This window comes from Zootoca vivipara, chromosome 8 (genome assembly GCF_965207765.1).
Source record: "Zootoca vivipara chromosome 8, rZooViv2.hap1.1, whole genome shotgun sequence".
Taxonomy (NCBI): Eukaryota; Metazoa; Chordata; class Lepidosauria; order Squamata; family Lacertidae; genus Zootoca; species Zootoca vivipara.
Genome location: NC_142591.1, coordinates 41,940,444 through 41,953,006, shown reverse-complemented (window position 1 = coordinate 41,953,006; position 12,563 = coordinate 41,940,444). Strand labels below are relative to the sequence as shown.

The 12,563-nt window shown below is 42.6% G+C and overlaps 2 protein-coding genes across 9 annotated transcripts in view; both read right to left on the bottom strand.

Moving 5' to 3' along the window:
* LPIN2 (lipin 2) overlaps nucleotides 1-1,954 on the bottom strand; it is a 35,274-nt gene extending 33,320 nt beyond the window's left edge. For 2 of the 4 annotated variants that reach the window (XM_088675401.1, XM_035125932.3), the window contains exon 1: nucleotides 1,690-1,954. The gene's annotated coding sequence lies outside the window, so the exon portion shown is untranslated. The remainder of the gene's footprint in view (nucleotides 1-1,689) is intronic. The other 2 variants (XM_088675406.1, XM_088675403.1) reach the window with 2 other exon arrangements.
* Nucleotides 1,955-9,391: 7,437 nt separating this feature from the next.
* The window catches only part of MYOM1 (myomesin 1), a 95,533-nt gene continuing 92,361 nt past the window's right edge, over nucleotides 9,392-12,563 (bottom strand). For all 5 annotated transcript variants that reach the window (XM_060277896.2, XM_035125929.3, XM_035125931.3 and 2 more), the window contains one exon: nucleotides 9,392-10,177. In XM_060277896.2, coding sequence (XP_060133879.2) covers nucleotides 9,878-10,177 — 300 coding nt within the window. In that variant the 3' untranslated portion in view covers nucleotides 9,392-9,877. The remainder of the gene's footprint in view (nucleotides 10,178-12,563) is intronic.

Genomic DNA, 12,563 nt, shown 5'->3' with positions numbered 1-12,563 from the left:
AGACTAGACCAGTTCCATCATTCAAGTGTCAATAAGTGACACTGGCTTTACTCTGCTGGCACAGATATTCCTGTTCCACCTGTTGGAAAGCTTTCTACCAATGGTAGTCTGAAGAATGTTCCAAAACAGAGTGCCCCAGAGAAAGGGCTCAGCTAGCCTGGGAACCACTGAATCCCAAGCCAGCTCCAATGCTATCACTTGATGGCACCAGGTCCAATTCAGGCTTGATTGCTACATCAAGTCCAGGTTGGCATAGCCTGGAACAGTTTGTTACTCCCCCTCCACATTCTACCTAGGCCAACTTGAATGATGGGGCTCTGGATGCGGCAGCAGCTACACTGCTCCATTGCTACCCGTCATGTGTTTGGATTGCTCTGGCAATCAGGCAAAGAACCCAGAGTGCCTTCATATAGATATGTGGCTGTACCTCCTGTTAGAAGTAAAAGTAAAAGTGAAAGTGAAACATGACCGAAAACTGTGTGCAAACATATCAGACAGTTGTCTTTTAACATAACGCCATTGCAAAAGAAAGACATAAAATATGTCAATATTTATGACATCTCAGACTAAAACACATGGCTCTACTTTTTTAATTTTAAAAATGCAGCATAAGATTTTAGAAGATTTGCTAGGAATTTGGTATAGTACTATTAAGTCTTAGCACATGATAGTGGTTGCAAATTCACAATGTGCCAAGCTTTCAAGGTAATCTCAACCAAGACTTGAGCATGATTTCAACATTATGTATTCATTCAGTCATTCAAGTAAGTAGCAGTTCAACAAGAGTCCCAGCTCACAACATACATTAATGGTCACAGAAGCATTAACAACCCACTGAGCTACATGCATCACAGGCACTACAACCATAGGTTTGAATCAGAGAGCAGACAGCTACATCCAGAACCCAGGCAAGCAAAGCACATGAATACAAGAAAACCAACAGCCAGACACTCAGTTTTACTTTACATCCCATTGAAGTCAATGAGCTGCATTGTGTAAATGATTGCAATCAGGGGCCGCTAAAAACCTGCATGCTTGCTTTCAATGGCTGCTCTTGAGTAAACACTGCCCTGATGACAATAAAGAAGAAGAAAAACCCGCACAATGCATGAAGTTATGCTACAAACAGTGGAAGATTACACCCCCACCCCTCCCTCTCTGCTGGAAGGCCCCACAGCCGGCATTGATCGTGGGTCACCTCCTACCACCAGCTTCCTTTCCCCCGATACACTGGCAAGCAAACCAACAGGGCTCGCGAGGACCAAGGGCTCTAGTCCAGGGGAAACGGGCTTCTCCCTCACCATCTATCTGGAAGCTGGGGGAGGGGGGTGGGGACCAGAAAGAGAGGAGAGGCGCGCGACTGAGCCCTGTGACCTCGGCGGGACTCCCTCCTCCTCCTCCTCCTCCGTGCGCAGCTGTGGAGGCAGCCGCGAGTCCCGAGCTCCTCCGGCGTCTGTTTGGGGTGACGGACCCAGGCGCGAAGGCGACGGTGGGAAGGGGCTTGTGGTGCGCGCGGGCGAAGGAGGGAAGGAAGGAAGGATGCAGCTGCAGCAGCAGAGCCTCCTTAGGACCAGACGCAGAGCTGGAGAGGAAGTGGGGGGGGGGACGGGACGTGGTGGTCCCTCGAAGCCGCCCGGTTCCCCTAGACTGCCTTGGCGAGGAGGTCAGGGGCTCCCCCTCCTTGCCTACCTTGACTGTCCGCCCTCAGTGGGATGGAGGCAGGCGAGAGAGAGAGGCTTGGCGAGGGCGAGGACCAGCCACCGGTCGCTCGAGGCGGCGGTTGAATGAACTGAATGGGCTGGAAACGCAGCCAGCGCGCGGCGCCGGAGGAGGAGGAGGCGGGGGGGGGTGACGCACGCGAGCGCGCGCGCCCGACGGAAATTCCCGCTCTCGCGCCCCCTCGCTCTCTTGCGCGACGAAGCCACCAACTAGCGGGGGAGGGGGGGGGAGAGGTGAGGCGCACGTGACGTGGAGTGGGGGTGGGGGTGGCAGGCCACGGTATTCTCTCGAGCGCGCGCCCAACATTCCACCCCGCTGCGATGTAAAACGACCCGGGCTAATTAGTGGCAGTAGCAGCGTCGGCAGGAACAGGGAGGAGCGAGCTGCTTCTTTTCCTCCTGAAGTGGATCGTGATCTGTTGCTTGCAGGCTCTTGCAAGCGCAGCGGGTGCATCTCCCTGGCAGAGTGTATATGGCCAGCGCCAGCGTGTGCATTGTGCTTCGGGCGTGCTGAAGTCCTATATACAGTTGCATATTATAACATGTAACAGGAATGTTAATGTGTAGCTTATGCTTCGAGCCTGGAAGGATAAACACCCACCGTCCTCCACGCAGTGAAGACTTCACACAAAAAAAGCCAATCTAGCATGGATCTGAACATCTGGAGGGCTCCTATCGACTCAGGTGTTTGATTTCAGATGAAAGTACTGATAGGTATTGTATTCTCAATGTGAGCTGCCAGTGCAGGTCCCCCTCTTCTTGGTTTTGTTTTTCTTTGTCAACTTAGACACTTAAAAAATTACAAAGCATTCTTGTTAGATGAGAACATGCCTGTGAGTACTACTTCAAATGCATCTCTGTTGCACATGTGTATGTTCCTCCAGGGTATTCCTTTTGCATCACCTGCTCCTGCTATCATGCATTCTGTGTATATTTTCTACATTTGGGATACAAACACAACAATATGTTCCATTTTATTAATGTTGCATGACTGGCCCACCTGTGAGGCAAGGTGAGGCAACTGCCTCAGGCAACGAGAACCACAGGGGCAGCAGATCCCAATGTAGATCTTTCTTCCTCACCTTGTTGCTCAAGCAGATCTTCATTCACCCCTTGGCAGGGAGGGAAGCAGACTATAACAAAGCAATATAAGTGATTCATTTCAGTTAAAAACTATTCGTAATTGACAGGGTAATTTATACACGTGTTGCTATGCATACAGTATATAGCAGGTACTGATTAGGAGCAAGTAGAAACATATTTAGGATTATCTGGCCTTTCCCCTTCCTTTTTTTTTTTTTTTGCTATCAGGATACACCTTTTCTGTGGTGGGTTCATCTGAGATCCCTAGAACTTATTTGATGAAAATAATGCTACACAATAAGTGCAGGTAGATGTTGTAGAACTCCTTCCCCAAATGGCAGAGGCAAAATGTTTAAAAAACTTTGCAAAGAGGTTTTGACATATTTCCTGTTGTGCAGGAGACACTCATAAGAATCCACTGTATAGTTTACTTACAGTACTGTGGTATACATCTCTACTGTATTTGCTTACTGGCAAATGAGTGGGTTCAGGATGGCAGGCCAGACTTTGATTTGGGGTTGACACTGGGGAAAACAGGGTTCTTATGCCATTGATAGTTGTATCTCCACAATCAAAACCAGGTTTTGTAAGGTGTGTGCATGGGAGCAGCAATGACAATACTCTCTCTAATTTTGTGTTACATGATGCCCTCGTAGCAGCCATTTTGTAATGAACCCATATCACTTTCTCAAAATTTGAAATGTACCCACTGGTCCAGAAAGGTTGTTGACCCCTGTACTACAGCATCACTTGTGGTGATCCATTGCAGTGAGGTTCTCCTCACAAGCCACTTACTTGGTAAGGCTGCTTCCAAATTTAATAGTGCCTCCATCTCCTACACAGGCATATATGTGTCAAAAACTACTGTGTGGTGCTTCTTTTCTCCCTCCTCTCGTTTTCTCTTCTCCTTTTCCTCTGGTTAATATAGATTGCAACTTTAAGGCTTCTGGGAAGACATTCTATGCCTTTTCTACTTCAGTTTCCAGCATGAGAAGACTGCCTATAACAATTTTGTACTGGGAAACAGCAGAATAAATAAGTCAATAATTATTTTAAAATGTCAATAAGTGGAATGATCAAGCTACTAAGTGGGCTGGATTTGACTTTGTTAGTAACCGTGTTATAGTCCACAGCAGGAGGCCTGAGGCAAGACCTGACACACAGACCTGGCACACAACCTAAAGCTTGGATGTATAGGTTTTTATGACATTTTATTAGCAGTGGGGGGGAGGTTTGCATTAAAAAATAAAGCTACAGAGTGGTTTGGTACTGCCTTGTTGCTTTATACAGTGATTTAATATCACTGTGTAATCGCTTATGACAATTTGTGGGATGGTATCACACAAACAAGTGCTGAAATAACAGTGAAATACTCTCTATCTTAAGTAAAGGCACATTACGGTAGTTACCTGGAAAGCAAAAACAATATGTTCAGCCTTTGTGCTTTATCTTATCAGCATTTCTGTATCATTACTTCTGTATGCAAAGTCTATATTATGCTGTATATGAAAACCCATCCTTCCCCTGCACCAGTTCTTGCAATGGTTAGCCACAATATAAATCCAGTTGATGCATACACTGTTCATTCTCTCTCTCTCTCTCTCACACACACACACACACACGGCTCATAGTACAGGTAGACCACAACAGGTGTTGTAATTCCTGCTAGTAATGTTTACTCAGCCTAACCCATTGGCTGCCCAATCCTGTAACAATACTCGAATTACTGTGCAGAGATTAGTGTTCCCTGTGTCCACTGAACTAAGTTCACCCTTGGTTTTGTTTACACGTTCAGGGTGTGACTCATAGATTGAAGTGAGTCAAAAGAGGGTCAACAAATCCCTACAAGAGTAAAAGCCCTTATTCTGGAATAAGGGATCATGTAAGCAGTAGGAGGACTATAAATTTGGTGAGTGGGGTTCAGAAGTCCACAGGGAAACACAGGGACAAGTAAAAACTTTAGATAACAATGGAATTTTTTGTTGAAATGGGCCAAGATTTTATAACCGAATGCCAGATCTTGTATCTTAATAATTTAAGCAGTCTCATAGAAAGGCAGGGACAATACATTTGTCAATCACCCATCTGATGTGCAGGAGATCTGAGCATAGATGTCAAGTTTTCCCTTTTCTCGCAAGGAAGCCTATTTAGCATAAGGGAATTTCCCTTAAAAAAAGGGAGAACTTGACAGCTATGGATCTGAGTATACTGAGCTGATGGGCAACTGAATGCACTGTAGTATTATTACAGATGGATCAGCTGCTTTTACACGTAGTCTGGAAAGCAACTATATATTGTACACTATTGTATATTGGAACATGATTCTGGATTGGGAAGGTGCAAGACCAAGGTTGCAAAGTTATATAGTATACAACTGTGCAGTATGGGTCCCTGGTCTGTTCATCACTTGTTAAATGAAATCTATTGGAACAAAATGGTTGGTTAACATTCATATATTGTTTCTATTGTACAAAATACTTTATTGTACAAAGTATTTTAAAATCACAGCTTAACTCCTGCTCACAAGGATCTTCCTTTTTAACGATTATATATATAGATATATATACATACGCACATGCACACACATGAAGGCTGAAAGAAAACCACCTGCATACTTTGGTTTCTAAATTCCCAAGTCCCAATACAATGTCCACTTGCACTACTAGTTTCTAAGGCTCTATTTCCATTGGAGGTTTGTGTCTATACGGTCACAAAAATAATGTGATATTATAATAGTAGGGAATATGGAAGTCCTCTTGTATCTATTGTTTAACTTAGTCTCAGAACATAAGAGCCTGCTATGATAGGCCAGTGGCCAATCCAGTCCAGCATCCTATTCTCACAGTGGCCAACCAGAGGTCTACAAGAAGCCCACAAGAAGGACTTGGATGCAACAGTATTCTCTTTTCCTGTGGTAGCTCTGTCTCAAGACATTTTAGCACCTGAGCCGAACCACAAAATGGCATCCCCTCACCAGAGAAAAGGGGGCGAGTGAAGTTTTACATCGGGAACAATGCGGGGGGTGAAGATTTACATCGGGAACAAAAGAGGGAATCGAATCAACTTTACCCAGTGGTTGAAGTGGGAATCAAGGGCCATTGCAGGATGCAGGAGTGACCTGCTGTGAATCATGCTGGGCAAAGCAGAGACTCTTATTCACTGAGAGGCATGGAGGTGAGCTGGTGAGGAGGTGGCAGATGCAGTGTGCCACAGCCATGGCTCCCACTGTGGTAGCGGTGGCAGCATGCGATGCATTCCTTGGATGCTGAACTTGCTTATCCAGTGGATCCTGCCGTCTGAGGCAGTCACCTCGCCTTGGGTGAGCTGGTCCTATCCTGCAGTTTCCAGCAATATGTATTCAGAGGCACACTGCCTTACCCTCCATGAATTTATCTAATCCTCATTTAAAGCTGTCCAAGTCAGTGGCCATCACTGCCTCTTGTGGGATCAAATTCTATAGTTTAACTATGCTGTGCAAAGAAGTACCTTTTTAAGCCAGTTTGCAAATAATACAGCACACGTAAGTATACAGAATGAATAAATCATTTATCCGGCTTGATGCTGACATCATGCTGTTGAAGTACTACAAATGCATAAGAATTTCAACTTTTATTTATTGGAATACAGCCAGTCTGACTCTCTCCTAGTGCTGCAGTGTTGCCTACCTTTTCTATTTGTCTGGGACTTGTGCCAAAGGAGCACTTTAAGTATTATGGTGTAAATGTGTAGCTCTCATAAATTTATAGATCTCTTTTAAAAGTCACTTTTCAATGACTGTGTACCAAATGCTGATTTAAAAATGAAAATGCTCGCTATTTTAAAAGTTATGCTTTTAAGCCAGTCTCTAGATTCTAGAAGTTAGAATGTTAGAACTGACTCACTGATTTTTAGTACTTGAACTTGACAATCACATTACAGTTCGGTTTTATGAGATTTCAGAAGAGTGGGCATTCAATCTGGTCTTTATTTTAAAACATGTTAATCCATATGGCATGCATGTTATGCAAGTTTATTTTTATTACATCTCAGGTTCTCAAAATTCCATGAAGCAGAACAGCCATAATGTTGGATATGAAATTCTTGTTAGCCTTCAAATATACAAAATTATATCATTTTTGCAAATGCCGATAAAAGAGTATTACACATCTATCCGAATCTTTTTTGCTGTTTGTTGAATTACATATAGGAACTTATTTACATTTTTAAGAACACCATTAGAGCATAGGAAGAACCTTGGAAGCTGTCTTATATGGTAAGTGCACCACATACACACCTTACATTTTCCCCAAAGCATACTGGGAACTGTAGTTTACCCCTCACAGAACTACAATCCCCAGCTCCCTTATAGTTCCCAAGATTATTTGGTGGAGGGAATTGTGCTTTAAACGTGCAGTATGTATACAGCCTATGTCACACCAGTGTTCCCTTTAGCTCTGCATTCTCAACACTACCATGGAATGGTGAATCTGATGGTTACAGTATAGCATGACAATCAAGTTTGAGTTTATGACAAAATGCTGTGTTTGATGAAGCCATTTTCATTTCACCACAGACATAGTACTCAGGCATGAAATGCTATCTAATATCAACACTATACATTTCATAATAAGAGTAATATAACTACAACGATCCTATGTTTTAACTTAATCTTTTCTCCATGAGTCTCAAGAATTTGTCTGCTATGCCATTCTGTCTTACTGCCCACAACATTTTGTGATCCCTTTAGTTTGACCAGCTGTCTTTAGGAACATCTCCATCTTCTACAATTGGATTTTCATTTGGATCAGACATCTCTTCTGAAGCAATAATCTATCTTACTTATGGCTTAATGAAATCTGATTCAAGGAAAATAACACATGGTTCATGTTGAGGGGGGTTGGGGTGCCCTCAAACACTTTCTCTTTAAAGGGACATGTGGGGTTTATTTGTCTCTTCCAATAGTGCTAAGTATTGTGTTTACTCTACCTGAGAGAGCACATGATCAGAAGAGTTATGAAAGTCCTTGTCCCTAAATTATGATGGGCTCTTCTTGGTAAGGTTGCTGACTTCACTATGGAGCAACTAAGAGGCATCACAAACATAGCCTTCCTTTGTTATGAAACACCTGCTGTGTTAAAGGAAACTGATATTTATCTGTGCACACCAACCATTCCAATTCATCTTCCTGAAGTGCTTTAATTTGAGCAAATAAAAATGGAGCAATTTCTGAAACAGTACAAACTGCTAGGATCTATTTCACACAAATTTACTTACTTTCTTTACTTAATACAATTTCAAGTATGATTACACTGCAATGTAAGTCCATACTGAAGGTTATCTTGGGCAATTTAATGTTAAAAAAAAAGACTTGCCGGCTGCTGCTTAAAATAATCAAATTTAACTAGCTGATTTTCCAAACTTGGAGAATCAGGAGCTTTTGTTTAGCCACAAACCACATTTGTAATGTAGCAAATAAGGGAACACTCTGACCCAGCTAAGCATCTTAAATTATTAATTTCAATGGAAAAATGAAACATGTGTCTAATACTCTGTGACTGGAAGCAAAGTGACTTCAAAGGTGCTTACTCTCCCCATGTCTCCAAAAGGCTGGTGTAAGAAACAAACAAAAAGGCAAAGTATCTTCAGGTTACTTTGGGAATAAATAAAGAGTTTTTCTTCTTGCAACTAGATCTAAGCAGCTAAATATTTTTACCTTCTTTCTTCCCTGAGGCTGGTTTCTTTTTACCCATGGCTACTGTATCTAGGCAAATTCCATGCATCTCAGCAACGAGTGTAGCCAAGTCAGTTTGTTCATCTCTATGAGATACAGTCAGCTACAGGAATGCAAGAAGAACGCACAAACAATGAAATCCTGTTAAAAATAGCATCTGTATAATAATGTGCAAGTTGTGATTAAAGATTCAAAGAGCTGCATTCAGTGAGCGGTAGAATATTTTTCTCTCGGTTTCCAATGCCATAACAAACCATGGCTAACATGAACCAGGAAATTGAGGGGGAAGGAATCAGGAAGCAGGCAGAGGGGGTACACAAGCACATGTTGCCAGTCAAACCCATGTCTGAAGTAAGCCTAGGCCTGGGGGAAATATAAAGGTCATTTATCCCTGGAGACTAGAATCCAATAAACCAAACCCAAAGAGAAATAAGTCTTAGCAATTTACTCAAGTTCACCTTATTCAAAATTCTGTCTCCAATGTTGCCCAAAAGTTCAAAACTGTTCATAGGCTATCCCCCATATTGTTGCTATGAACCATACATTTAATCTTATACCACTATAACAATCATGGTTCCCCCCCCCCAAGAAACTTGGGAAAATAGTTTAACAGTGCTGATAATTCTTAAGAGACCCCTATTCCCCTCACAGAGTTGCAATTCCTAGCAGCCTTAATAAACTACAGTGAGACAGAAGCAGGCAGAAGTTAGTGTAGAATAAATAAAATTGCCAGCACCTCCTTTCTCTGTGCTGCATTGAAGACTTAACTGAAGATAGCCAAAAAGTTATGGTAAGAAGCTAGGTGCGTGGTGCTAAACTAAAGGGATGGTAAACAGCCATCAGAGTAGTGAGCAAGTAAACAAATCACACGCACACAAAACAAGGCGAAAGAAAAGTGTTTTATTTATTTTTGAATACTGAGGAGGGGACAATTTTTTTCACTGGTGTTGGTGTGTATTAATATCATGTCAACCCATAACATTTGTTTGCTTTAACATCTGTTTTCTAGAGTCCTATCCTACACTACATTCAGTTTATACTAGATTACCAGCAGGCTCAAATCTAGATTCCTGGTGAGAAAATCTTCTCCAATAAACGACTGTAATTTTTTTCCCATCCTTTCACTCACATCACTGATTAAATGACATCCTTAAATATTATGCTTCTGAGTTAAGTTCATGTGACAGGAAGCCAGGCTGGGAGGGGGAGCATTCCCCATTTTTGCCTGACCACAACATCTAAAATGAAGTGAGTGGAAGAGATAAGATCTACTTCATGTTCACAGGCAAAGCCATTTACACACACATATTATTAAACCAGATAGAACTCTACCTCTCTGCAACACTTGTCCATCTTAGCTTTAGCTTCATGCCTTCTTTTTCTTATCTCCTTTGCCGTGATCTGGAAGGGGGGCATGGGCCATCCCTTCCTCAGGTATGAACACACTTATAGTTAAATCACTTGTCTCTGTGCCATACTGGTTTTTCACTATAAGGCTGTATCTCCCTGAGTCAGCTGTACTGACAGCCGTGATGGTGAAGCTCGCTTGTTTTCCCGATTCAAATTTCAGGATGATGTTATCATCTCCCATCAGAAGCTTTTCATTCTTCAGCCATGAAACCTCTGGAGCAGGATTTCCCCAGACGCTGCAAGTAAGATTAAGTGCCTGCAGGAAACACACAAAAGTTTTTGCAAACAGTAGCTATAAATAAACATCCTGAATATGCTCTGTTTTCACATTACTTCTATAATAAAACAGACAGAAATATCTGAGTTCCGTGTTACAAAAATCTGACTCTGTTCTCAGGGAAGTGAATGATGTCAACTAGTTTTGAATTATTACTGTAGCCCTTCAATATTTTACGGACTCTCCCCAATAGTTACTACCAACTACAACACATTCATTTCAAGTTAAAATTAAATGTTGCCATCACTTGAAATATTGGGTTCTTTATCAAGCAACAGTTCTCTTAGTTTTAAAAAGGTTGCAAATCAGACTTCGAAATCTAAAGAACAGCTAAGCATGTAATTAAGCTGCAATTAAAGTACATTCAAGCAGTTTCATCAGAATGGCTGAGCAGAATATAATATAATAATAGATGTACATCTGATTGCCTCACTTTCAACCTGAAATCAATACCCCTTTGACATGTGGTTTTAAAAGGCACTATGTGTTATATATGCCCCGTGAGAGCAAAATGTGGATCAAATGCAAGGGTACATTCCTTATCCACTTGTTAGCTAGGCAAGACTTTTAGCTGAAAAATGCATCAGGAGGAGGAGAGCATTACATGACCTAGTTGTCAAATTTCCTTTACTGTCAGTGGTGCCACCCCAGAAATTCTTCCTAAATAGCAAGTGTACCATCAGCTTCAGCACAAATGATTAATTTAGATCATAAATATTAACTGAAGCTGCAGTGTAGAATACAAGTAAAATAAATATTCTATGAACAGTCTTTTCTGGGTGGTGGCTCAGCAATGAGAGCATTTTAACTTGCATTAAAGTAATAAATTGCTTAGTTGCTCTTTCCCGTAAGTGAATTAAGGAAATAGTGGATTTCTCAATCCATTCTTCTAAAGCAGGGTGGTCCAACATGCAGCCTGCAAAGCCATTTTTGGCAACCCCACTCAGGGCCTGGAACAGGAAGTGACTCCTGGGGCTTAAATGCACAATGATGGTGCAATGGAGACAGCAAATTATGCCTTCTTTGCAACTAGGTAGGCTGATGAGTCCTCCACTCATGTTAAAACTGTCTCCCAACTTGTTTCATTACCAAAGCTCTGGAGTATACCAAGCCAAGCTGGCTCCATGAAGCAGGAGAGGGTGCTCAGGGGTGAATGCATCTATGGCCCAAGCCGTTAAGATGTTCCAGAGGTCAGCCAGGGCTTCAGCAGGAGTGCCAGTCATATCAGCTGGGAAATCCTCCAGAACCATAGCTGCCAAGTCTCCCACTGAAAAATGCGGGATCAGCAGTGGCGCGGCACCGGAAGCTGCTTCCGGACATGCGTAGAAGCGACTTCCGGTGCTGCGCTACCCATGTCTGGGCACCAGAAATCGGGCGGCACCAGGACCCAAAATGGAGCCTCCCTGGCAGGTAGGAAATCCGGGGGATTTACGGGATTTTTTCCAATCTGGGCTGCCAGCGGGAAACGGTTTAAAATACGGGGGTTTCCCGCGAAAAATGGGAGACTTGGCAGCTATGTCCAGAACCATCTGGAAACCCGTTGGATCCATCAGCCTCTGAGGGCAAACCATCCTAATAGGTCCCCTGCCTCTGCAGAGGAGATAGGTGCTGAAAGCCCAAATCTCATCTGACCATGACAAGGGACTTTCAGACCACCCTCTTCCTGTCCAGTTGAGAAAACAAGATCCAGAGGTGTGGTCTACCACATACGTTGGGCTGATGAAATGTTAGGACAGCCATGAAGTCCTGAGCCACCCCAGAACCATTCGTCTCAGCATGGGTGTTGAAGTCTCCCAAAATCAGCAATCTGGGAGTACTCAACACCACCTCCAAGACCATGTTAGTTAATTAGATCCATTTAAATGAATGAATATGATGAACTTAAGTTCATTAATTTTTAGTAGGTATACTCTTGAGTATAACTTAACTGGATATTATCCAATGATCTTGGCCTAATAAAGCATGGCTTATGAAGAAAAGAATGAGTGTTGGGCCTGCACACCTCCTCATTTCTCCTCCTATCTTGTGCCAGATTTCTATTCTAGTTAGTTCAAACCACAGTTTCCTGTTACATCCAAATTGATTATATCCACGTTTATTGACCTGGTTAGTACACTGCCATTAAACTATTGCAGTTTCCCAGTGCAGCTGCAATATGAAATAAGTTTAAACCAACTAGGATAGAAGAGCCAAAACTCAAGGATCAAAGTCCCACAACTCTCCTTTCTCTGAAATTAATGCACCCAAGTTAAGTGTGCTTGTTTAAAACACATCACTCAAAGTTTGTCCCTGAGACTCCTAAGTATAAAAGGCTAGGAAAGGCCCCAGCTGAGTTAAAGGTTTTGCCTGATTAGTAATTGGACTA